Source organism: Salvia hispanica, chromosome 3, assembly GCF_023119035.1.
Source record: "Salvia hispanica cultivar TCC Black 2014 chromosome 3, UniMelb_Shisp_WGS_1.0, whole genome shotgun sequence".
Taxonomy (NCBI): domain Eukaryota; kingdom Viridiplantae; phylum Streptophyta; class Magnoliopsida; order Lamiales; family Lamiaceae; genus Salvia; species Salvia hispanica.
The window spans coordinates 21805560-21833449 of NC_062967.1; the positions used below are offsets into that span (position 1 = coordinate 21805560).

The 27890-nt window shown below is 36.3% G+C and overlaps 3 protein-coding genes across 4 annotated transcripts; 2 read left to right on the forward strand and 1 right to left on the reverse strand.

Annotated features, from left to right (window-relative positions):
- Window positions 1–1997: 1997 nt before the first annotated feature.
- Window positions 1998–6434, forward strand: LOC125214723 (glycerophosphodiester phosphodiesterase GDPDL3-like). Of its 2 annotated transcripts, XM_048115857.1 has the most exons (9): window positions 2001–2220; window positions 2487–2780; window positions 3946–4061; window positions 4141–4642; window positions 4730–4768; window positions 4843–5121; window positions 5196–5335; window positions 5411–5882; window positions 5962–6434. In XM_048115857.1, the coding sequence occupies exons 1-9, from the start codon at window positions 2124–2126 to the stop codon at window positions 6255–6257; spliced, it is 2235 nt and encodes a 744-aa protein (XP_047971814.1). In that variant the 5' UTR covers window positions 2001–2123; the 3' UTR covers window positions 6258–6434. The 2 variants fall into 2 exon arrangements, with proteins under 2 accessions (XP_047971813.1, XP_047971814.1); XM_048115856.1 differs by having other exon boundaries at window positions 1998–2220; window positions 5196–5882.
- Window positions 6435–16402: 9968 nt separating this feature from the next.
- Window positions 16403–20221, forward strand: LOC125214850 (beta-1,2-xylosyltransferase-like). The gene is made up of 3 exons (XM_048116037.1): window positions 16403–17147; window positions 17916–18065; window positions 19085–20221. The coding sequence occupies exons 1-3, from the start codon at window positions 16497–16499 to the stop codon at window positions 19805–19807; spliced, it is 1524 nt and encodes a 507-aa protein (XP_047971994.1). The 5' UTR covers window positions 16403–16496; the 3' UTR covers window positions 19808–20221.
- A 798-nt stretch (window positions 20222–21019) lies between these two features.
- LOC125216877 (40S ribosomal protein S8-like) lies at window positions 21020–23497 on the reverse strand. Its single transcript, XM_048118658.1, has 5 exons — window positions 23391–23497; window positions 23181–23253; window positions 22505–22832; window positions 21669–21841; window positions 21020–21251 (listed from the first exon to the last, which is right to left on the reverse strand). Exons 1-5 carry the CDS (start codon window positions 23392–23394, stop codon window positions 21170–21172), a joined length of 660 nt encoding a protein of 219 aa, XP_047974615.1. The 5' UTR covers window positions 23395–23497; the 3' UTR covers window positions 21020–21169.
- Window positions 23498–27890: the final 4393 nt, after the last annotated feature.

Consider the following 27890-nt stretch of genomic DNA (forward strand, 5'->3'; position numbering starts at 1 on the left):
CTCTAAAGTTATACTTTCATCAGTGGCAAGTCATCTTTCACTCTCAAAATGTATGTACTCCCTCCGCCCCCAGTTTATAAGTGCAATTTAGTTAGGGCACGGGTTTTAAGAAATTGTTGTAATGTGTAATAATTGAAGTGAGATAGTGATTGTTGGAGTGTGTAATAATTGAAGTGAGGTAGGAGAAAGTGGAACCTTTTTAACTTTTTGTATATTTAGGATTTTGTTTTGTTTTATTTGTACGAAAGTAATGACATTTGAGTGTAAATCTCATCAACAATGAGATTAAATTTTATGTCCAAATATAGTAAGTTCTAAATGAGACTCTTAAAATGGGACAGACAGAAATGGCATAACATGACTCTAAAACTGGGACGGAGGGAGTATTTTTCAATATTATTCCAATTTAAATATGCGTACAATTTAGTTTTTCAAGTATTCTAAATATTTTCTTAATAGGCATGAAACATGGTCGAAGTCTTTTTCTCGAGTAAGGGGAAGGCATGTACATAAGTAGGAAATTGAACTCGACATATTAGTATTCTATATATGTACACACAGAATAATAACTGTATGGATGTTTCTGAAATAGAAAGTCGCCAATATTTAAGGTAGCAAAAGACATAAAACAGAAGTTAATTATTAGTATTTTCTATTTCAATGTTTTTCGTATTATTTTTTCCTTCAGAAATGACCCAACTTAAAACACTCCATAACGGATTCATTTTTAAAATCTAGGTGGTACCCATTTTTTTGGTTTTGAAAGCTCAAATTTCCGAACCATATTAAAGCTCACGTGATTTAATATTTTTAAAGTCACGCCATTATTTTTCTTAGAGTATTTATATATTGTACTCATCAGAATATTTTTTAACCCTTATTATTTTCGTTCATAAAAAATAGCTCTATTTTTCCATTTTAAAACACCCACCAAATTAACTTTTATCTACTGATAAGTTTTTTTTTTTATTGAAATAGTAAGTCTTATTTTATAAACTAAAAATAGTATATTCATTTTATCTTTATCTTTTTTATTTTATCAAATTTTGGTAGTACTAAAATTCATTTAGTGTACAATCAAAATTATTTTTAGGGGATGTGATAGTAAGTATATTTAATAAACATTATTATGTGGATTCTCCGTCCCTCCCATCGAAGATGACTCACTTTCTTTTTCGGTTTATCCTAACCAAGATGATCTAATACTCCATCCGGCCCCTAATAATTGTTCACTTTTGTTCCAGCATGAGTTTAAAAAATGCAAAGGAAAGGGAGATGAAAAAAAATTAGTGGAATATGAGTCTCACTTTTATATACTACTCCCCCCGTTCCATAGTAATAGAGGCGTTTTTCCATTTCCGTCCGTTCCATAGTAATAGAGTCATTTTCCTTTTTAGTAAAAGTCAACACATTTTTCCACATCTACTTTACTCTCTCTTACTTTTTTCTATCTTCATCTCTCTACCTTTTTCATTTTCCACTTTATTATCTCTTTACTTAACTCACTTAACACAATTTTTCTTAATCTCCGTGCCGAAAAGTTTTGCCTCCATTACTATGGAACGGAGGGAGTATTAGTTTTATAATAAATGTGTGCAGATTGAGTATTACTATTAATGGTAAAAAGAGAAAGTGGACAATTTATGAGGAACAAATGAGAATGACAAAAGTAGACAATTAATGAGAAACGAATGAAGTACTAAAAATAAAAATTCATTTATCTCAACTTTATTCCATTTCTCTTACTTTATTATTTCCCCTTAACACATAGAATAAAATTGCATAAGATTACATGTTTCCTGAGAAAAGATGAGTAAGAAAAATGATCCAATTTGCATGAAGGGACCACAGTTGAAGCCATAGAAGTGTAAGACTTGGGCGAAGAAGCCGTCAACGAAGCCGCAATCAGACAAAAAGGAAAAATAAAATAAAAAGAAGTTACTACTGAATTAGCTCTGCATAAAATCAGTGTAGTAACAAATTAATGAACTCATCTACATCATTTATAAGGCTACCAGAACGTGCTATCAGATAAATAACAAAACATCTCTCTTTCTCTTTCTCTAAATTATTCATTTCCCCAGATAACTTGTCACTCAACCAGCAGAAGCAGAAGCAGATCAATGTGGAAGCTCAGCCCCTTGTGCTTTCTCTTGCTCTGCTCCTCCGCCGCATTGGTTTCTTCCCAGAGATCTCGCCGTCTCTGGCAGACACTTTCCGGTAACATTTAACTTCTTGTTTTCAGAATTATGGGAATTCTTGATTCATTCATTCACTGCCAAAATTGATAGTACGAGTATTTACTAAAAGATAAAAGTTGTAGTAGTGAAGTTAAATCTATCTGTTTTGTAATGTAATTTTTTTTTTTGGGTAATAATGATGATATTTAAGGGAGTTTGTTATTATTGAGTTGCAAACACATCCCACATTAGATAAACTCAATATTAAATTAATATGATACTAACAATTGTGTAATCTGTTTGCAGGAAAGCAGCCTGTGGTGATAGCAAGAGGTGGATATTCGGGGGTACTTCCGGACTCTAGTTTCAACGCGTATGCTTTGGCAGCGCAGTTTGGGACGCCGGATTCGTTGGTGTGGTGCGATGTTCAGCTTACCAAGGATGGAGCTGGAATTTGCTTTCCGGACATCAGGCTCGATAATGCTTCCGACATTGATCTTGTCTATCCCAAGGGAAAGAAAGCCTATCTTGTCAACTCTGTCTCGACTCAAGGATGGTTCTCCATTGATTTCACCCTCAAGGATCTACAACCCGTCAATAGTAAGTTGCTATCAATTACTATTACCGTTCGGTACTCTATGGAATTGGACCCTTCAATTACAAATACAGTGGTTGGTATAATAAAAATATTTCGATTGAAAATTGAATTCCACAATTTGAATTAGATATATAAATAGATGCTTGGAATTCCAAATAGTTACTCCCTTCGGTTTGACACGTGTTTTAATGCATAATTGGTAAAGTAAGAGAGATATAGATAGGAAAAGTTTTTAAAATATTGTTAGTGGAGAATGAGTCTCATTCAATTAGAGAAAAATGAGTTTTCAAAATTAGAAAAATCATACTCCATCTGTCCCATAAAAGTTGAGTCACTTCATTTTTTGCACTCGTTTTGAAAGAATCGTAATAAATAGTTAGAATGGATAAATAGTAAAGTAAAATCGAGAATAACGTAGATAAGAGTCTTCTCTACATTATTTTCAAATCTACTTTACTATATATCCACTTTAACCATTTAATATGATTTTTTCAAAACGAGTGCACAGAATGAAGTGACTCAACTTTTATGGGACAGAGGGAGTACTACTTTTCAGGGATGGACTAAAAATGAAAGAATTCATACTTTCCAGGGACGGAGGGAGTATAATCTTACGTACCTTCACAGTTCACTTGCTAGCACACACATTCAAACAATACACACACTACACAGCGAAACACACACACTATATACACACGGCGGACACATAGACAACAAACACTCACACATTCATTGCACACATATACATATACAAAATACACGCACAAACACACACAGTACACAAGCGCACATAGCGCATGCACATTGCACGGACACGTGTAGGCGCACGCTCTGTAAGTGTTTGCATGTAGTGTGTGGTGTAGTGTATGTGTTGTGTGCAATGTGTATTGTGTGTGCTATGTATTTGTGTGCAGTGTGTGTTAGTGTGCGCAATGTGTATTGTGTGTGTATGTGCAGTGTGTATTTAGTGAATCTGTGTAGCGTATGTGTTTGCACTAGTTCTTCATATTCAATTTATATAAATTACTTCATTTTACAGAACATTGGATATAGACTTGAATTCTATTTTTAGTTCAATTCCTTGGAATTCTAATATCAATTCTGTATAACGAACGCAACCTTAACATTTACAAATCATCTCTCAATCTCACTCTGTCTTTTCTTCAGTAAAACAGAGGATCTATTCCCGGGCTCCCAATTTCGATGGCTCTGTGAATCCGATTGTTAGTGTTGATGATATAATGTCACAAATAAAACCACCTGGATTGTGGTTAAGTGTTCCGGTATGAATACATTCATCTTCAACATCTACACTTGCCATTTCCTCATCACTAATCAATCACCCTTTTCTTTCTTGTGCAGCATGATGCATTCTTCACCCAACATAACCACAGTATCCGGAATTACATCATTACTGCATCCAAACGCTTCATTATTAACTACATTTCGTCACCGGAGGTAGGCTTCTTGAGGAGCATTGCATCACGGTTTAGAACCAGCCCGACTAAGCTCGTCTTCCAGTTTCTGGAGCCTGATCAAGTGGAGCCAACAACAAACCAAACTTATGCCTCACTTTTAAGCAATCTTAAATTCATTAAAACATTTTCTGCTGGAATCATTGTTCCAAAGAAGTACATAATTCCAGTGGACAACAGCCTATATTTGCAGCAAGCCGAAACTATTGTTACTGATGCTCATGCAGCAGGTCTACAAGTTTTTGCGTATAATTTCGTAAACGATGCCATTTTACCGTATAACTACAGCTATGATCCTGTAGTTGAGTATCTCGCCTTCATCGACAATTCCAAATTTTCGGTTGATGGTGTCATCTCGGACTTCCCAATGACTGCATCAGCATCTATCGGTGCGTAACATTATACATTTTGTCATCTTTCACTTCACATTTCTACTTCCACTATTGGAATAAAAACTCTCACATGTTATGTTGCAGATTGCTATTCCCATATGAGCAAAAATGATTCTGCCAAAGGTTAGGACAATTCTTGTCATTAGTTTCACTTGAATTACTTACACCTCTTTGATGTTGCCAAATTTGAGATGCAGTAAAGGTTTTGGCCATCACGAACGAGGGAGCAAGTGGAGACTATCCCGGTTGTACTGATAAGGCGTATGAAAAGGCTGTATCAGATGGTGCAGATATACTCGATTGCCCTGTTCAAATAACGAGTGAGGGGATACCTTTTTGTTTGGGATCCATCAACCTCAGGGATAGAACAACTGCTTCTCAATCCATCAACAGGGCAGCAGATAATCAACAACTTGGCATAGTTAACGGAATTTTCACCTATAATCTCACATGGACCGAAATCAGCAACTTACACCGTAAGTCTAATACTAAAATGACACTCCATTATATAGTTGAACTTGAATGTAGGCTAATATTTGTATCAATGCAGCTGCTATTTACAACCCTTTTTCAAATTATTCAATTTTCCGGAATCCAAAGTCCAAAAATGATGGCAACTTCATGCAACTATCGGAATTTTTGGCGTATGCAAATACATCTACCGTCAGTGGTGTCATAATCAGCATTGAGGTGAGTTACATTACATCATCGTATTCTTCATTTCGTGGTTGTTGGTTTTCGTTAAGCATATTCTCGTTCTTGCAGAATGCTGCGTATCTGGCTGTGTACCAAGGTTTAGGTGTGACTGATGTGGTTTTGGATACTCTAAGCAAGGCTGGGTTGAATAAGAAGATTATGATAAGATCCAGTGACAGCGCCGTGCTGTCAAAGTTTAAGCGTAGCAGTAACTACGAGCTTGTTTACGAGATTAAGGACGACGTTGGTGATATCTTGAACTCCACCATTTCAGAGATAAAGAAATTCGCAAGCTCTGTCGTCCTCACCAAAGAATCTGTCTATCCTACCGACAAGTTCTTCCTCTCTCATGATACGACAATAGTTCCAAAACTCCAAGGCTTTGGTCTTTCAGTTTATGTGCAACTTTTCCAAAATGAGTTTGTGTCTCAGCCTTGGGATTTCTTCTCTGATCCATATCTGGAGGTTAACTCTCACGTCGGTTATTATTCAGTTAACGGTGTCATAACCGACTACCCTGCAACTGTTGCAAGATACAAAAGTGAGTCTCACTGCTTATAGATGCTCACAACTATATAAGAGGTTTTTGTTGTTACTAACACATCGAACTTGGCCTGCAGAAAACCGATGTTTAGGGTATGAAACTTTGCCGCCATACATGTTACCAGTCCCCACTGGCGGCCTTATTGGACTTATGTCGAGTCAAGCTATGCCTCCGGCAGAGGCTCCTAACCCCATTATTACAGATGAGAGTGTGATTGAGCCTCCCCTGCCGCCAATTAAGGCTCCAACCAACAACACTGGTGGTAGCTCAACAGCATCGAGCCCTGTTCCACCCAACGGGCAGCCTACGCTGGTGGGAAACACCATCCTCAGTGGCATGTCTCTTCTTCTTGCAGCTCTTGTATTGTGCTGATGTCGATAGCTAACTATGTTGTCCACCATTTTGTGATGTTTATAATCGCAAGTCTCCTTGACTACCATATATTGAGCTTGAGAGAGATTGCATTGTTGTAGGTATTTTCATTCTTTTTGGATATGCTATTTTTCGCACAATATATCATTTGTGTATTGATATTACTGCTTTTTATTAGCCCATGTTAGCATTTTCTAGGACCAAACTATTTATAAATATGTATGGTGATATATATAGTATGTTTATGTTGGCTGTCTGATCCTTGATATTCTAAAATAAGGCTAGGAAAAACAACACAATTTCAGCCATGTTAATATAAACAAGGTAAACCAATAAGCTTTTTCAATCCTACTAAGTTGAAATTTCATTCAGAAATCATGTCACTGATGTTCAGTTGGGAACATATGGCTGCAAACTTTTGGTTGTAATTATAGTATCATTTATGCACCGCTTGCTCCTTTTCCCTTGTTTGTAAAACTCCAACTCCTTTCCCTCCAAAATATAACTGAAAAAACAGACACATCCATTGCCATATCAGATCAGATACCAAACCATTTGATTACCCATCACATCATCCACACTGTCCTGGGCGAGAGGAGATAGCCGGCCACCACGACGTTTTTCTAGTTTTCTCAGGACATGGTCTCAGCCTCCCAAAATCCAGTGAAAATGAGCAATTATATGATTCAAGGTCACACCTAAGAAGTATAAAAGAAAATCAATCCACCTTAAACAACCTTTGCATTTTGAAGGTAACAAAGTGCTTTTACAAAGGACATAACACCCGAGTAAAAAATCCATGATTCCTCCACACCATGTTGGCATAATGATGTAGTCAGTGGCGTATCCAGACTTTTTGGACTGGGGGTGCGAATTTTATGTAAAATACTCCCTCCGGACATCCCATAATAGATGACACACTTGAATAATGATACAAAATTTTAGGAGATGTTATTTTATGTGTTAAGTGGAGAGAAAAAATAGTATAATTATATTAGTATGCAAGATAACTTAAGAAATGTGACAATTTTATGGGACAAATTAAAAAGAATAATATGACATCTATTATGGAAAAGATAGAGTATAACATGTTAAAAAAAAATAATATTTAAAATAACATCTTACCATAATATTCAATTTATATTCATTTTACAACATAATTAAACTTAGAGTTCGCATCACATAAAAAATCATAGAACAAAAGAATAAAAAATATAACTAATTGAATTTCTGAATTAATAAATAAAAAATATTTAATTATAAATAAAATAAAATGCAACTACCGGTATCTAAAATTAAAAATAGAAAGAAAAAAAACAAAGTCGTACTATTAAAAATGTAAATGAGATAGGAGTATAAACCTAAAACCTGCAAACATAAAACAAAGTACTTAAACAAAACATAAAACTAAAGTACTTAAACAAAACATAAAACTACTAAAACTACGCCAAATGCCATGATTGGGAGTCGAAGCCGGGGGAATCAAATGCAGAAGTGCTTAGGGAACCACCAGAGCACTCAACTTATTTTGGGGTACTAACGCACTCAACTTATTTTGGGGGTACAGTTAGTACCCCTTGTTCTAAGCTGCATACGTCGCTGGATGTAGTATGCCTCACCGTTAATTTCTTGACAAATGAAAATAAATAGGGTCCACGTGCCACATAAATTGGACATATATGTTTTTCAAACCGACGGAATATTATGAGGAGTAAACGTCCATTTGCTCATTTCATAGAAACTCCCCTAATAATACGTGCAGTATTAAAATATGGAAACTTCCATATGTTATAGGCGTTAATATACTACGACAATCAGACAATGTATACATATATATATACATTGATTTCAAAATTATTCATACTATAACTCTTTGGTGATAGTACTATTTGAAATTTTATGGATATAAGTAAAACCTTCTTTTCTTGTTTAATTATATGCTATATATGAAAATTTTTTAAAATAAAAATTATGACTATAACTTATATTTTGTTAGCATAATAAGTTACTCCTAAAACTTTTATTATCTTTTTATGAGCATATAAAAATTCGAGATTTTTAAACAATATCATAGTTTTAGGAGTAATTTATTATTCTAACAAAAGATAATAAAAATTTTAGGAGCAATTTATTATACTAACAAAATTTAAGTTATAATCATAATTTTATTATAAATTTTTTTCGTATATACTAGTATATAATATACTCCCTCCGTCCCATTGAAGATGACCCACTTTTCTTTTTAGTTTGTCCCAACCAAGATGACCCATTACCAAAAATGGAAACCCCTTTATCTCTACTCTATCCCCTCTCTCTTACTTCACTCTCTCCATTTAACACACAAAATAAAGTTGCATAAAATCCCGTGCCGCCCAAGAAGGGGTCATCTTCCTTGGGACGGAGGGAGTATAAAACAAGAAAAAAAGATTTTATCCATAAAATTTAAAATAGTACTATCACCAAAGAGTCGTAGTATGACTTTTTTTTTTCCTTAACACATGAAAGTAATTTATGCAAGATGAATATTTTTGATATGTTTAATTTATTATATTATAATATGAGATCAATCATACACGCCAATTACATATGGAAATTTCCATATTTAATATTATCAGGGGAGTTTCCATAAACTAAGCAAATGAACGTTTACTCCTAATATTCCGTCAAATATATTTGTCCAATTTATGTGGCATGTGTACCCCATTTATTTCCATTTGTCAAGAAATTAATGGTGAGGCACACCACATCATTATGCCAACATGATGTGGAGGGATCATGGAATTTGTACTCATTTCACAAGGATCTTTTGATTATTGTCTAAATTGAATCATTTCCATATATAATAACACTTTTTTTCACTCTTATTTTACACTATCTACTTTATTCACTTTCTACTTTTTTTTTTCTTACTCTTACTTTTTTTATCTATTTATTTAACACAGTCAATATCCATTTTTAAATTCCATGCCAAAAAGTTCTGCCTCAACTATGAGGAAATGAAGGGAGTACTTTTTTTAAAATATCACGAGGAATTCCGTTTTTCCGTTTTAGTTTGTCCGCAAATAGGAGTCCCGGTTCACTTTTACCATAAATAGTAATATGATCTCAGCTTCCACTAACTTATTCCACTTACATTTCATTTAAAACTAATATATGCATGTGAGTCCCTTATTTCATTAACTTTTTTCCATCCACCTTTAACCTTTCTTAGAACTCGTGCCGCCAAGAAATGAGACTCCTAATAGCAGATGGAAGGGAGTAAAAAATAACCCAATAGTATAAGTAATATATTAATGAGAAAATAAAATTTTTTTTGTAAATATCAAATTAACTTTTGTCCAAGGTGATAATTGACGATGTTCGCACATATCTTCCATGTAATCGTTGAGTATGCCATTCAAGTTCATATAATTAAGCAGTGGTTTTGTTCGTATTTGTCGTTCACAAGCCCGTCGCCGCCGCCGGTCTCGCGCCTTTCTTCTGGCTCATTTCACTCTGTCTTCTCTGTTTGAAAGTTATTGTGGTACGTGATAAGGAGCATGTGTGGAATAAGCATGAAGATGGATTTAAATAAGCGTGTTGCTTGGATACAAGCAACACGTGGAGTAAAGAATCACTGATGTATTCGCCATAGGCGCGTCATAGCAGATTATAGAGGAGTAGTTAGTTAAGAATTTGTTATTTCTGTACAGCACAACAGCTATATAAGCTGATTGATGCTCATTTGTAAGGCATGTTTTTCGAATTAATGCAAGCTTCTTCCCCTTCATCTTCTTCGAGTAATTCCCTCTGCATAGGCGCTATTCCGGTCTCCGTTCTACCTATCGGAGACCCCAATATCGTACCAACTGGTATCAGCCTGGCCGATTCTGTGCCGACCATGGTTGAGACTAGATCGGGCGACATTCGCCGCTTGGAGGAGTCTCTTTCGACCGCCATCGCTGAGGTGCTGTCGAAACTCGCGGCCTCTGATAGCTACCGTGAGGATCTGGAGAAATTGCGCGATCAAGCGGATAGCTCTCGCGATCTCAACTTCAAGGAGCTCTGCGAGGAGTTTCAATCGACCTCAATATTTTGCTACTCGCCAATCTAAGGTGGGATTTCCGATTTTCACTGGGGAGGATTTGGCTGGGTGGACCCTAAGGTGCGATCACTTTTTCGCCGTGGATTTGACGCCCGAGGAGGCGAAGGTCAGGCTAGCTATTGTCAATTTTGAAGGTCGCGCGTTGCAGTGGTACAAAAACTGGGTGCAATATCAGGAGCGAGCTATGGCTACACCGTGGGCTGTTTTCCTGCAAGCTCTGGAGGCGCGCTTCGGTGATCACCTCTTGGGAGATCCGATGACTGAGCTCTTAGCTCTCAAGCAAACAGGTTCGTTCACCGACTATCATGATAAATTTGAGTTGCTTCTTGGTCGTGTAACACTTACTGAGGCCTATGCTATTAGCCATTTTATTAATGGATTGAGACCCCCCGTCCAACGTGCTGTGAGGCTTTTTATGCCACAAACCTTGGTGCACGCATATGCGCTTGCGCGCCTGCAGGATTTGTCTACTCCGGCAAGGGATGGGTACTTTCCCCTTCCTAAAAAGCAGGGTGAGATGCGATCTGGGGGTAATGAGATGAGAGGTTCGAGTCCTATGTCCTCTTCTTTGCTGCCGACCCCTGTGTCGTCATTTAAGAGTAGGCGCTACCTCAGTCCAGAGGAGATGGCTGACTGTCGTGCTAAAGGGGTGTGCTATGGGTGTAAGGAGAAATTTGAACGTGGTCATGTTTGTGCTAAGAAATACCTATACCTACTGGAAATTGATGAACCTGTTCGGGAGGATGCGGATGAGGACATTCATGTGGCTGAGGAGCCATGCGAGGAGCCATGTGAGGAGGACAGTCCCCTAATCTCCATTCATGCTATTTCTGGCTCTCCTAAATCTTTAAGGACCATGAGGGTGACGAGGATGGGAAAAAGGCCTATTAACATCCTTATAGACTCCGGCAGCACACACAATTTTCTGGATTTGCAATTAGCTAAGTGTTTGGGTTTGAAGTTTACCGCCATCAAACCTGTTCTTGTTGATGTGGCTGATGGGAACCGGCTGGAGTGTGATGCGATGTGCAAAGGGTTGTGTTGGCTACTGCAAAGTACCTTCTTTACCACTGACGTTCTTCTATTACCACTTGGCAACTGTGATATGGTGTTAGGGGTGCAGTGGTTGGAAACATTGGGAGTCATATTGTGGGATTTTAAGCATTTAACTATGGAGTTTAAGCTTCAAGGAAAGAGACATGTCCTTAGAGGTAGCCAGCAGGGCAACATGGTTAAACCTATATCTGAGAGGGAAATGAACAAGTTAATCAGCCACAGTGAGGGAATTGAATTGTGTTGTATCAAGGTATGCGAACCTGATCTCCCTATTGTGGCTACAGAAGGTCCTGTGGGAGGTGATACCTCTGTTCACTCCTCAAAAATCAGTTCATTCCTCGATACTCAGGAGGAGGTCTTTCGTGAACCTACCTCACTTCCACCAATGCGTTCCCATAATCATCAAATAGTGTTGATAAGTGGAGCTTCCCCTGTGTGCTCTCGGCCCTACAGACATACTGCCTTGCAGAAAAATATCATTGAGAACTTAGTGGCTGATTTGTTGAAGCAGGGTCTGATCCAGGCTAGTAGTAGCCCTTTTTCTTCTCCGGTGGTGTTAGTGAAGAAGAAAGACGGCTCGTGGAGGATGTGTGTTGATTACCGGAGACTCAACAAAATCACTGTTAAAGACAAGTACCCCATTCCGTTGATTGATGAACTTTTGGAGGAGCTACATGGGGCTACGGTCTATTCTAAGATTGACCTTAGAGCGGGATATCATCAAATTCGGATGAAAACAGAGGATGTCCCGAAAACTGCTTTCAAAACACACGATGGGCACTACGAATTTCTTGTGATGCCCTTTGGCCTCACGAATGCTCCCGCCACATTTCAAGGCTTCGTGAACGATGTATTTCGGCCATTCCTTCGGAAGTTCGTTCTCGTTTTCTTTGATGACATTTTGGTCTATAGTCGCGACATGGACTCCCACCTTCTACACCTACAACAAGTTTTTGCTAAGTTGAGGGAGCACTCCCTTATGGCGAAGAAGAGCAAGTGTGACTTTGCCAAGTCAAGTATTTAATATTTGGGGCATGTTATCTCTAAAGAGGGTGTTGCCACTGACCCTAAGAAGATCCGCGCCATGCAAGACTGGCCTGTACCAAAGGATGTGTCCCAACTCCGTGGGTTCTTGGGTTTAACGGGATACTACCGGAAGTTTGTTAAGAAATATGGCATCATTGCTCGCCCTCTGACTGATTTGCTTAAAAAAGATGGTTTCATTTGGAGTGATTTGGTTGATAAGGCCTTTGTTGAACTGAAGGCAGCTATGATTACACCTCCTGTTTTGGCTTTGCCTGATTTCTCTTTGCCGTTTGTTATTGAAACCGATGCTTCGAGCTATGGTATAGGAGCTTTGCTAATGCAAGAAGGGCACCCTCTTGCTTTCATCAACAAGTCACTCTCACCAAGGATGAAACAACTATCGGTTTATGATAAGGAATTGCTCGCCATAGTGTATGCAGTCACTTATTGGAGTCACTATGTGGGTCACCAGCCCTTTGAGGTACGGACTGACCATAAAACTTTGGCCTACTTGTTAAAGCAAAAGCTCACAACCCCGGGACAGCTCAGTTGGCTCTCTAAACTGATGGCATTTGATTTTGTCATTTCTTATAAGAAGGGTACTGATAATGTGGCTGCAGATGCATTGTCGAGAGTCCATTCTTCTGATATTCTTTGTATGGCTATCACATCGGTCTCGACTGACCTTTATCCACTTATTGAGGCTTCTTGGACCACTGATGATTCGCTGAAGGCTCTGGTCCACGAGTTGGAACAGAATCCTTCTCTGAATTCTAAGTACTCTTGGTTGGGTGATCAACTTCGCCGTAAAGGTCGTTTGGTGGTGGGGAATGACAGTGATTTGCGGCTGAAAATTATTCATCTCTTTCATAACACGAGTTCTGGGGGCCACTCGGGAATTCTGGCTACTTACAAGCGCCTTTCCTCCCTCTTCTATTGGCCGAACATGGAAAAACAAATACGCAACTACATCAGGGCTTGCGATGTTTGTCAGCGATTTAAGTACGACAACAGCGCATATCCCGGGCTATTGCAGCCCCTTCCTATCCCGGAGGAAGCTTGGTCACAGGTGAGTTTGGACTTCATTGAGGGGTTGCCTCTCTCTCACGGCAAATCTACCATATTGGTGGTGGTAGATCGGTTAACTAAGTACGCTCACTTCATGTGCTTGAGTCATCCATACACAGCTATGTCTGTAGCGCAGGCTTTCTTGGATACCGTCTTCAAGTTGCATGGGTTACCCACAATCCTCGTCAGTGATCGTGATAAGGTGTTCCTTAGCAAGTTTTGGTCCGATTTTTTTAAGCTTCAAGGGGTCGAATTGCACTTGTCTACCGCGTATCACCCTCAATCGGATGGCCAAACGGAAGTGGTCAATCGTTGTTTGGAGACTTATTTGCGTTGCATGTGCGGGGATCAGCCGACTGAATGGAGCAAATGGATCAGTCTCGCAAAGTTTTAGTACAATACATCCTACCATTGGGCCATTGAGTCGACACCTTCTGAGGCTTTGTATGGCTACCCACCCCCGCTCCACATTCCTTACTTCCAAGGAGATTCGGCAGTGCATGAGGTGAATGAGCATCTCATGGCTCGTGATGCTATGATGGAGGTTCTTAAGCACCACTTATCTCGTGCTCAGAAGAGAATGAAACAGCAGCACGATAAACACCGGTCTGATAGGAAGTTCGCTATTGGTGATTGGGTATACCTTAAGCTCCAGCCCTATCGCCAGAATACTCTTAGGGATAGGCAATTTCAAAAGCTTAGCCCTCGATTTTTTGGTCCGTTTAAGGTAATTGATATGATTGGGGAGGTGGCCTACAAGTTACAGCTACCTTCGAGCTGTGAAATACACCTTGTCTTCCATGTTTCCCAGTTGAAAAAGAAAATGGGGCCTCTTGCGCAGCTTCATGGCACCTTGCCGACTGTAGGCAACGCCACCTTCTTGGAGCCAGTGCGGATTCTGGAGAGACGGTTGGTTAAGAGAGGAAACAGACCGGCCACCCAAGTTTTAGTGCATTGGGCGAACTCTTTCCCGGATGATGCGACGTGGGAGTTCTTACATGACCTTCAGGAGCGCTTCCCGCACTTCAAACCTTGAGGTCAAGGTTTATTCTATGGGGGGAGATTTGGTACGTGATAAGGAGCATGTGTGGAATAAGCGTGAAGATGGATTTAAATAAGCGTGTTGCTTGGATGCAAGCAACACGTGGAGTAAAGAATCACTGATGTATTCGCCATAGGCGCGTCATAGCAGATTATAGAGGAGTAGTTAGTTAAGAATTTGTTATTTCTGTACAGCACAACAGCTATATAAGCTGATTGATGCTCATTTGTAAGGCATGTTTTTCGAATTAATGTAAGCTTCTTCCCCTTCATCTTCTTCGAGTAATTCCCTCTGCATAGGCGCTATTCCGGTCTCCGTTCTATACCTATCGGAGACCCCAATATCGTACCATATTACCAGAGCAAGATGCATGATCTAGTCTGACATCTCTTTCAAAAATTCCTTTCCAGAAAGCAATAACGACGCTTGTTAGGATTTTTCGACGGTAGATTGCAAATTAAACAAATTCACAATATAAAGATCTATTTAGATGATCATATAATTATACTCCTTCCTTCCCATTTAAAATGAAACATTTGGAATCGACACGAGATTTTATGTAGTGTTGTTTTGTTAGTTAATGAAGAGAGATAAAAAATTTAGAGATAGAGTTGTTTCCATTTTAGAAAACGTTTCATTTTTAATGGGACAACCAAAAAAGGAAAACATTTCATTTTTAATCGGACAACCAAAAAAGGAAAACGTTACATTTTTAATGGAACATGGGAAGTACTAATTTAAGCATAAAACCAGTTGCATGCTAGAAACACATTTAAATCACAATATCACATGGTAGAATAAATCCAAAACGTGATATCTACGGCTTAGAGTCATACCGGTTAATTCTCTGAGGAATCATTGATTGCTTGCTACGTCTCAATGCAATTTCTTGTACTCTGCTGTAGATATAATCTGTTTCTAAAACTCATTATTTGATCTTTGTGTGGGAAAAGTTTATCGAATAAATTAAGGAGCGGACTAGAACAGAGGTATATATCAACTTAAGAACTATTGGGAAAATTATCATTCTTATCGTCAGTTTATAAATTTATCATTTTTTCATACACAAATACTTTTTTGCAGATGGATGTTATAGACATGCTTTGCAGTAAATAAAAATATTTTCACAGAAAATGCACGTGATTCCAAATACTTTCTGCAAATGCATGTGATAGACACACTTTATAGTAAATTAAATGTTTTTGCATAAAAATGCATGCGATTCAAAATACCTTTCTGCAAATGCATGTGATATTACACAAACTTATATCACATAGACTACAATCGAAAACAAAGATCACGTACATATATACTCCTTCCGTCCCACTGAAGATGATCCATTTTTCTTTTTGGTTTGTCTCAAACTCTCAATTAAAGATAATCCATTACTAATAATAACAGTACATTTATTTCTACTTTATTCTTCTCTCTTACTTTATTATCTCTACTTTAACACACAAAATAAAGCTGCATTAAATCTTGTATCGCCTAAGGAAGGGGTTATCTTCTTCCGTAGGATGGAGGTTATTATGTACGTATCGTTCAAAGTGAAAGACTCTTCTTTATTGGATGTCAAATCACAAATGTAATATGCTCCCTTAGTTCGCAAAATGTTGTTTACATTTAATTCGACACGAATTTTAAGAAAATGTAAAAAAAATTAAGTCAAAAATTTATTGAATTTATAAAAATAGAAAAAAATAATGTGAACAATATTCTGTGGATAGATCAAAATGACAAAAGTGGATAATACTTTGGGAGAACGAATGAAATTATTGGGTGTGTTGATAAAAATGCAGTCTAAGTTGAAAAACGGTCCATACGTAGAGCTGCTAAGCTACCTACGCCTCAGCTAATAACTTGAGTCAAGTAAAAAAGCTCACTTAAACCAGAAAGAGAAAGAGTCAAGAGGAGAGAGAGAAGAGAAGAGAAGAGAAGAGAAGAGAAGAGCGCGCATGAAAACATGAAGAGCAAAACTCTGAAAATAGTGCTCGCTCTTTTCGCACTCAACTCCATCTCTCTCTACCTCTACTTCTGCTCCCACCCCGACCACCGCCGCCAACCCTCCACCCCCTCCGCCTCCGCCTATTCCCACCCCCAGCACCCCCTCTCCGTCAAGCCCTGGCCAATTTTGCCCTCCTACCTCCCCTGGTCCCCCAATCCCCACACCAAATTCCGCTCCTGCGAAGCCTTTTTCGGCAACGGATTCACTCACCGCGTCGACCCTCTCCTACCCGCCCCTGAACCCCACCGCAAAATCATCCCCGGCCGCGGCGGCGCCGGAGGCTGGTTCCGATGCCATTACAGCGAGACATTGAGGAGCTCGGTATGCGAGGGGGGGAGAATTCGGATGATCCCCGACAAAATCGACATGTCTCATGGGGGAGAGAAGTTGGAGAGTGTGATTGGGAGAGGGGAGACTGAGGAGCTGCCTAATTTTGAGGATGGGGCTTTTCAGATTGAGGTGTCTGACAGATCGAAAAAGGGGAAACGGATGGTCGATGAGGGGTTTTTGAATAAATTTGTTGAAGAAGGTGCGATTGAGAAGCATACTATGCAAGGCTTGATCCGTTCGATCCGGTTAGTTGATGCCGATGAATTTGTCTGCTCTAAGGTTGGTATTGGAATTGGGGAAACTATTGAATTTTTGAATTCTTAATCTATGTATTTAGATGTGATTGGGCGGTGTTTGTTTTGCTATTTTGTTGAGTTCTTTAATTATGTTTGAAGGTTGATTGTTGGGGAAGAATTTGTTACTATAACTTAGCTCAGCATGTTCTATTAAATGAATCCTTCAAGTGTTAGGTGATTGAGGCAGAATCTGGTGTTTCGTGTGGAGGAGGTTTTTAGTGGGTTATGGAAAGATTCTCCTTGAAAGCTATAAATGTGTCTGAATGCTTCGAGGGTAGGAGTTCTATCAAAATTGTAGTTGTCGTTTTTAGCAGTATCATGCCTTCGATATTATATTCGGAATATCTGAGTTTTGAACCCAATTGTGTTTTGGTGATCTAGTTTGTAGTAAAGCATGAAATAGACATGTGTTCGAGAAAATATGCTGTACGTATATCAATAAGTAGAGAACTCCCATATTCATAGAGAGTAGAAAACCAGGTTAATATGTAAAGAACTAGATATACAAAGAAACCTAAACATAGAGAACTTAACAACATAGTTCGTATGAGATTCCATGCTTCCCGAATAGAAATTTTAGGTAAGACAGTACCAATTGGGATGAATATGTGAAGAGAATTGTGAGTGTGATATATATATACTACTTCCTGTTGTAATTGCATGGTGTGTTTTCTATATATTTTCTTTTGTCCGAGGTGTATTTATGAAAATCTTTAACATTAATAAGATGATTTCTTTTTATTTTTTGCAGTGGATTGAGGAGCCAGCAGTTTTAGTTACTCGCTTTGAATATGCAAACATGTTTCACACAGTTACTGATTGGTACAGTGCATATGTGGCTTCCAGAGTCACTGGCTTGCCTATTCGACCTCATTTGGTGTTTGTAGATGGTCACTGTGAGGTATGTTGCCTTGACTTTTTTAACTTCTTTTCAACCCACTGTGCAATATTTTGTTGCATAACCTATTAAAGAAATTTATTTGTAGTGCGTTAATAATATCTATTGAATTGTATTAGGTCTTCGACAGGGTAAAAACCTGCTTTGATGATTCTTTCAATTCATGTAATTTCCTTGTAGTACTTCCTAGTTGTCATTTTTTAGTATGGGCATGCTTCTTCCATTTGAATTCCATTTGTGATTGTTTTAGCAACATAGGAGTTAAGTTAGTTGTGAGCTAAGATGTAATACTATCTTTGGTATTATTCTCATTTTTGGATCATTAGAAAATCATTAGAATCAGGACTAGTAACAAAATTTACTGCTACCATTTTTGGAACATTAGCAACCGACTACACCTAGAGTCATATTCTGGTCACCTTTTCTGCAATTAGTATCATTGGAAATTTACCTTGTTGAGCCCCTAAGATCTGGTTAATCTCGCATACATTTATGATACTTGATGATCTTACTAATGTAAGGAAAAACAATCATGTCTACTGTTGCTTTACAAAAGATGTGCTTTAGAACTAGTGAAAACCAATCTTATGACCTGTAGTAGTTCAAAGATAATTAAGGTCAGGTGGTTCACCTATGCCTCTTGCATGGATGGTCTTTTGAATATGTAATGTGGGGGAAGCAAGTTAGGTTGAATGTTTGTGTAGAGTGATTCTATGATTCTGCTCATTAGATTTGCTAATGGAGTAAAATAGACAAGAAATTCATAGAGGGTCAATATCTCAGGAAAGCATTCCCATGGTGTCATTCTGGTTAAAGTAGGTTGTGGTGCATTATATGTTTATCCAAGAGTTCCATTATCTTGGATCAAATGACAAAAAATTCGTGATTTGGGAGGTTTAGACTCTGTATTAGTCTATGCTCGTTGAGCGACCAATTAATATGTCCCCTATGTTACTTCTTTTACCTATATTTTGGTTCTTTTTCATGACTCTTAGTAACCATCAATTTTGTGACAAAATCAGGCTCCCTTGGAAGAAACATGGACGGCATTATTTTCAAGCCTTACCTATGCCAAGAATTTTACTGGTCCAGTTTGTTTTCGTCATGCCGTTCTTGCCCCACTAGGGTACGAAACTGCTCTTTTTAAGGGACTTGGTCAAACAGTAGACTGTCATGGAGCTTCTGCACATGATCTGTGGCAAAATCCTGACGATCACAAGACTGCTCGGTTGTCAGAGTTTGGTGAGATGATAAGAGCTGCTTTTGGTTTTCCAGTGGATAGACATCATATCCCCAAGTCAGACTCTGGCCACAATATCCTCTTTGTGCGACGTGAAGATTATCTGGCCCATCCTCGTCATGGTGGTAAGGTACAATCAAGGCTCAGCAATGAACAAGAAGTGTTTGATTCCATAAATAGCTGGGCATCTAATCACTCAGAGTGTAGATTAAATGTTGTGAATGGACTTTTTGCGCACATGCCCATGAAAGAGCAGGTTCGAGCCATCCAAGATGCTTCAGTTATTGTTGGTGCTCATGGAGCTGGTCTCACTCATATAGTATCTGCTTCCCCGAAAACTGTGATCCTTGAGATAGTTAGCAGCGAATACAGGCGGCCCCACTTCCTGTTGATAGCAAAGTGGAAAGGTTTGGAGTACCATCCCATTTATCTTTCTGGATCACATGCTGAACCTCCACGGGTAATTGGTGAACTGAGCAACATTTTAAAAGGCTTTGGATGTTAAAAGGCGGATATTTCTCTGATTTTATCGAAGGGGAAGAAGTAATTGAGAGTTTTAGATTGTACTGCTAATGCAGCAGTGCTCTAATTTGGTTTCAGGAAATTCTTGGGAGGTTTTTTGTTTGACGATACAGAACACGTTTGACAAAGATCGTTCATCTTATTTCTGTGGAACCACAGGTTGCCTTAAACCACGGATGAAGCTCTTTGTTTCCAGCAGGAAATGGCATATATCCGTATTCAAATTGAAACGTGCGGCAAATACATTTAGCTCTTCAATTTTCTTCCTGTTGTTAGAATTGGATGTTTGGACTGAAGGTTACCACTTACACTAAACAGACTGATTTGTGAACTCTACTCTTAATTAGATTACAGAAAACTGTGAAATACATGCTGAAAATGATGGCTGATTTGTGAACTCTACTCTTCTGTCTCGTTGATTGATCTCTTATTTCACACTTTCATGTGTGTTTGGGTCACGGTTAGGAGAGATTAATTTTTCAAATTATGGGTTCAATATACCCGCAAGCAAGTCTTCTTCAGTGTGTGTAAAATTCTTGATAATCTTACTAGTTTTAAAACAGAACCGAGTGATAAGGAAAATTTTTAACGCATGCTAAACATTTGGGATAAGATGGAGTGGGTAGGCTGGAGATGGAAACAGCAATGCAATATGTACTACCTAAATTAACATACTCATTCTTCTTCAAAAAATAGACAAACTAATAAATGGTGCTTTTTTTGTGTGATTAATATAAGAGATTAAAACAAAGTAAGACTAATAAATGGTGCTTTTATGTGTGATTAATAAAGTATAAGAGATTAAAAAAAAAGAGAAAAAAGAAAAAGATAGTAGAAATAATATTAGTGGATTATGGAACTCACATTATTAGTGGTGTATAATTGATTTAAAACTTTTCATATTTAGACTTTGTCTAATTTTAAGGAACGGCCTAAAATTAAAAAAACCCTGTTTTGTTAGGATATTGGGAGAATTAATCATTTCTAATCTCATTTTCAGAGATGGAGTACGAAGAATGTGTATATTGATTGCCCTTCAATGTGATAACCTTTTTGTGGTTTAGATTATCTCCTCAATCTGCCCGAATGGAAGTATGAATAAACGAAAAAACAGTGGAACAACAGTTCATAAGCAGATTTAACACAAGAAGCTGCCTGCTTTATAAAAAATGATTAAATCTAAAGCAAAGCCAAATATCAGAAAGAAAAAGTTAAGACATAATGTCTTGACAACTAACTTAATAGTATGGCTCAGAGAGTAATGTCTTGACAATTTTGTTCAGTACAAAAGGTGAAAACATAAGATAATTCTGGACTGCAAAATTTTAGTTTATCATGACATAACTTATGCGGTGCTTGCACCTTTTCCCTTCTTCTTCTGCAGTTTCTTCATGTAAAATTCTAATTCCTTGCCCTCCAAAATATAACTGAAACCACAAACGTACAAAGCCATGTTAGAGGCAAAACAAAGTATTTACTAAAACATGCATAATGAGCAGGCGTATGCATCAGTTGCACAATCAAAACATAGTATTACAATGAGATGTAAATCCTCACACTAGATAGAATAATTCAATAGCTGTCTGTACATAATAATGGAAGATTAAAATTTGCACTCAGACCACAAATAAGATGCAATATGCTGAATCGTCAAGCCAACACTTTGTCTCATCCACAAAATTCAGATTTTTTTTTTTATAGAATTAAAACATGAGATTGTTAGAATTTTTAATTTTGGACTACTAGACGGGCATGGCAGTACAGCTTTAATGGAAGTTAAGAAATCAATCTTCAACTATTCAGGTAACAAGAGTTAATAGGAAAATGCATAGCAGATTACATACCCATCACATCGCCCACATTGTCCTGGACGAGAGGCGATCGCAGCTAACAGACGGCCACCGCCAAATTGTTCCTCAATATGTTGGTCAATTTTACGGTCCTCTTGGCGTTTTTCTAGTTTTCTCAGGACATGTTTACTCTTCTTGGTCTCTTCAGTCACAGCAGTCTCAGTCTCCTGTAATCCAGTGAAACCATTAACAAGAATTCAAGGAAAGAACATATCAAGAATTCAGGTCAAAATTAAGTTGAAGTGTAAAAAAATCCAGCCTGAACTACCATGGAAACTTCTGGGTCAGAAAGTGATATTACATCTGACAAGATACCCAGGACACACATAAGAATTTTTAAGATGCTAGGAGGAGAAGGTAGTAAAACAATTTTAGCTGTTAAACTGGGGTCTGTAGTTGAGGAAAATAAAACACAGAATAACTACAGAGAAATCGTTTTAAAATAATGGGTCAACTAGAATATGATATGATGATGGCAATAAATGAGCTCCCTCATGACAACCTAATCATTTCAGATTCCAATGTGTCATTCTTTGCATAGCAGTATTCCTATACATCAACTAAAATTAAAATATATTTCTCTTAAATTGTTTTTCCCAGCCTAAAAACTTAGCTTCCCTAATGATTATATTTAGAGTTGAGAGGATCTATATGATTTTAAATCAATTGGAGTTAACAGTAATGAAAACGTAACACTATAGTTAGGTTCATAATAAACACATAAATCCAAATTAATGTTTACAAGCATCAGATGTAGCATCCTAGTATGCCTAATAATAGTTTAAGGAACTTGAAACTGCAAAACGTGAGCAAAGAAAAAAGAATTATACCTCTCCTTCCTTCTTTGAGGCAGTCTTCTTCTTGCGACCAATTTCAACACCATAATGCTGAAGATACCACTGCTTGAAGGGTGCAGCATCCACCTGAACAATAGCACCCTTCACCAAAGTCTGGGTTCGGACCAGCTCATTGTTGGATGCATTATAAACAACATCCAGAATACGCGTCTTTCGGGTCACAGCTTCACTTCCCCAAGAGTAGTTTCCAGTATCAAGCCTCAACGCGCGCCACTTCACATTGCCTCCGCGAACCCTGACCCTGCGAACTGTCTTGTTGCTGGACAACTTAGTGTTTGCTGGCTGTCTTCCAAGCTCATACCTAACAAGTACAAATACCACAACCAACCACTTACACGTTATTACTACAATAACTGACAGCATCATAAGCCAGTGCAATTATAAAGGAATAATATACAAATCTATTTTAAAATAAGATGAATATATCCAATGAGTAAAAACATGACATAACAATGTAAAAATCCATATATTATTATTTCTGATTAGGATTACAGTGAAACGCAATTGTAACCAAATCTGTAGAAGGACTAAATGACAGATCCAACAATTGCGGAATCAGAGAAGGCATGATTGAGATAATTAGCATGTAAATAACAGAATAAGGAGCGAAAGAAATCAATAGTACTATTAAACACGAAGAAAAAATTACTTTCGCTTCTTCCTCCATGCCTTCTTCTTGCCTCCAGTGGCACGCCGCTTGTGCATAGAATCGCGAGAAATACCTGAATACAAGAGACATTTGTGTCATAATCTCTGCTCTCTCTATTCCAAAGAGGCAACATCTCGACGAGTTCTGTGTGCAGAAGCTAAGAATCCGAAGATAACAACAAAAAAGGAATGAAAGAGAAGAGAATTTTACCCATGACTGCTGGTGAATGAGCTCCGGTTGCGGTAGGGAGAGTGTACCTCTGCTTTTATGAAACCCTAGATTTCAAATACAACTCTTCTTGGGCCCATTCATTGGGCTTTAATTTTCAAGACATACCTTAATTTTCAACACCAATAATAATCACCTCTAAAAAAGGATTAAATAATAATAATAATAATAATAATAATAATAATCTATCATTATATAAAGTGAGAGTTGTCTTAAAAATAACAAAATTGCCACTAAGTGCTGTTTTGTTTTGGCGGGAACTGTTATAAAATACATGAGTTAGTACTTTTATGAGCATGCACTATAATTATTTTCTTAAGTTCAAGCGGATACTAAATTTTTTTTAATACCAACATAGAAAACAGAACCTATAGTGATTAGAAGCTATAGTAAAGCCTTATTTAAATTGATTTACAAAAACGAAATCTGCTTTACATCCAAGAAAAAGCTGCAATTGGCAGTAATTATATTTCCAATGCATCTTACCTGTCTTCTCTATATAGATTTGTTAATTTCTTAATTTTATAATTCCACTAAATGTTTTTAATATTATTATAATGAATTCCATTAAATGTCGTATGTTTGTTTAATACTGAAATACCGGAACCAAAAATCCCAAATGAATACTATATGCTGCTGACAGTACTCCATGAAGTAATGAACTATTTAATTTATTGTTTATATGTTGGCAAATTAGCATGAATAATACATTTGTCGTCCTAAAGCAGAATATAAGGAAAAAATGTCTGAATAAAATTATACTTAATTAATATTTGAAATATAGAGTAATTATAAAAGATCATTAAAATACTTCATTAAAGTAGAGTTTTTATAAAATAACAAAAATATCATTTTAGCGTCGGCAAGCTTCATTAACATAGATATTTATATTTAATAGTAGTTTTATGCGCAAGACAACTTTTAGTTAGTACCCCTTCCTCCATTCACAAGAGTATGCATCATTTTTTTTAATGCACCTTATAAGAATATATTTATTTTTTAATTAAAATTTTTTTGTTTCAAATAAAATAATATCTATTCTCTATTAATAATAATTTATTTATTTATTTATTTTATCTCTCTTCTTTACCAATTTTGTTATAAAATCAATGCAAAATCTAAAGTCATAGTAGTATATCAAAGTCCCAAATAATTTTGGATAGTATCAAAGTCTCGATTTTGTTGAATTGTAAAGCTACTAGAGCATTGGTTAAATTAAAACGCAAATTTTATAGGACAAAAATATGGTCCAATACAATGTATAGAGATTGGCTTTTCGCTGAAGTTTAAACTTCTATAAATACCAGTTCAAGTTTTTTCCATAGCATCATTATCCACAAACTCCATGAGCAGATGCTCTAAAGTCCGACCAAGAGTAGAAATCGAAACAACATATGAGAGAAAAGAAAAACGCATCAACATAACGAAGAACAAGATTTTGGTTATTTTCAAGATTTTCAAGATTTGGATTCCAATTTCAACCATCACTACCCAAAATACCAAGAACAATGTCGCAGGGGAGGGGTGGCGTTACAGGTGTAGAGGATGGTGAGATTCTGGGAGGGCCTGCATCGGGATTTCTTGATGGAGTAAGATTGATATTTTGAAAATTTTAAGGCTAACGGATGAGAGAAGTTTATGTATTGTGGTCATTGTAAGTTGTACAACAACATTTTACACAGAGAGAAAAATGAGTGGCGTGCTCGCGTATGTTACTCCAGTGTTTGATATTTTGGAATGTTTTGGACTCCTATAAATTTGTAATTTCATTTTCATCAAGTGTGTTACTGCTATTTTATTTTCTTGCATATTAATAGGTTGGTTCATTGTTTTAGAGCTATGAATTCATAATTTGCCCAATATGCTTATTGCTTGTGTTTCAATTAATACTTTTAATGGTTTTTTAATATATTCATTTTTAAACATGTTAGTAGAACTTAAAGCAATAAATATTTTTGAAGTAGAACATATGTGCATACACGTGGGGTGGCCATAATGAATTAAATATTGTCGTTCTCTTCGACTTTGATATATCATATTTTTATGTAGATAATGTAGTTCGATCTGTTTCATTGTCCGATAATTAGCTATGTTCTTATAGATGAAAAGAATTCATCTGATGTGAATCACACTAATTATTAGTGATGCCACTATTTATTAGCATTTTCTTTTAATAATATTGACATTATGTATGGGTTATATCATATTTTTATGTAGCTGATGTAATTCGATCTATTTAGAGTTCGATAATTATATGTGGTAAAAGAATTATTCATCTAATAATGTGAGTCAGACTAATTACAAGTGATATTACTATTTATTAGCAATTATTTGTTGTGAACAATATTGACATTATGAATAGGTTAAATTTTGTTCAATCAAACACAACAATTTCTTTTTATCAACTTACTTTGTAATTTTTTTGGTAAATTTTTTATTTTACCGATCTTAATTTTTTTTTCCTATAATTATGAGTGATATTGTTATAGAAGAAAATAATTCATCTAATGTGAACCAATTCGGATTTATCAATTTTGATTCAAGATGAAAGTACTATTTATTATCACTTTTTTGTTGTAAAGAATATTAACATTATGAATCATTAATATTACCCAGTATTCCATTTTGGGCCGTCCCACATAATTTTACCCATTTCACTTTTACCATTTTTGGTAGTGGACCTCATATTCCACTAACTCATTCCTACTCACATTTTATTATATAAAACTAATACTTTAAAAGTAGGACCCACATTCCACTAACTTTTTCAACTCATTTTCCATTAGATTTCTTAAAACTCGTGTCGGGTCAAAATGTCCCAAATTATGTGGGACGGAGGGAATATCTACTAAAGTGTTATTCAAAATAACACATTTTCTTAAATGGAAACACCATTACCATTATATCCAATTATTCTTTATCTTACTATTCCTTCTCCACTCAACTCATAAATAAAAAATATACTATAAAATCTTACCATGTAAAGGAATTAGAGTTGACGAGAGATATACATTTCCCTTTTTTTAAATGTAAGTACATAATTATACTAATCTTAGTTTTGTCAAATTATTTAGAATTTATTTCATTAAGTAAAAATCACATGACCCGTGCATAGCACGGGTGTTAATACTAGTAGTAGTAATAATAATAATAATAATAATAATAATAATAATAATAATAATAATAATAATAATAATAATAATAATAATAATAATAATAATAATAATAATAATAATAATAATAATAATGCCGCTGATTTTAGAGGATCAAAATAATTCAATCGGTGTGAGTGGATACTGGACCTCTTATCGCAGTATAATGTGGGGTGGAAAATTTTTTAAAATACAAAATGAATTAATTTTATAAGACTTAAAATAGCAAATAAAAATATTTTCGAGGCATGGAGAGAGTACTATAACTACGCACTTTAATTTACAAATGTACTTATTTTTAACAATATAATTTGTAATATATAATTTACAAAGCTCCCATTCAAATTAAATATCGTCTATTTTCTTTTGCTACGTTATACGCGAGCGATAATTAACAAAAGTGAAGGTTAATCAGTTACTTATGTTGAATTATTTATAAAAAAATTGGTTTTAGCCACAAATAAATGTATATTGTTAAATCAATAGTCATAAATCATGAAAGATTGAAGATTTTTTTAATTTATAATGATAATGTTAATGTCAATAGTGTTACTACAACTCATATTAATTTTGTTTGTAATGATGAGTACTCCCTCCGTCCTATAAAAATATAGACAATTAAAATGGCACAGTTATTAATGCATAATTGGTAAAGTAAGAGAGAGAGAATAACAATTAAAGTAGTGTTAGTGAATAGTGAGACTCATATTATTACTAGTGTTTATTGAGTTGTAATGGTAGGTAATAGTGATATACTAAGTTGTAAGTAATTTGATATATGTGGGTAATGAATTGAAGATAACTTTCCATAAATGGAAATTTTCGTGCTTTTATGGGACGGGCGGAAATGGAAAATATATATATTTTTATGAGACGGAGTAAGTATTATTTTGTTGTTGTCATGTGAAGTTTTGTAGTTACGGAGTAGTATTCTGAACCTTATATATACATTATACTCCAACCTTATTTCGGAAACAACGTTATTTTAATGGTGGGTGAGAAATTATCAAATACTTATACTCCATTTATCCGATGGTATGAGTCTGGTTTTTCCATTTCAGTCCATGTGTGATATACTTCCTCCGTCTTCTAATTTGTGTCTCACTGTGATTCGGCACATGTTTTAAGATAATATAATATGAGTGGAAATGAATTAGTGGAATGCGAGTTGCATAACCAAAAGTAGTAAAAGGTAAATGAGACAATTAATAAGGGAAATATCAAAATGGAAAACTGAGACACATAATAACGGATAAGAGGTGTATCAAAAGTCGCATTTCACTTTTATTAAAATAAAAGATAATTGACTACACTTTTCATTAACTCACTT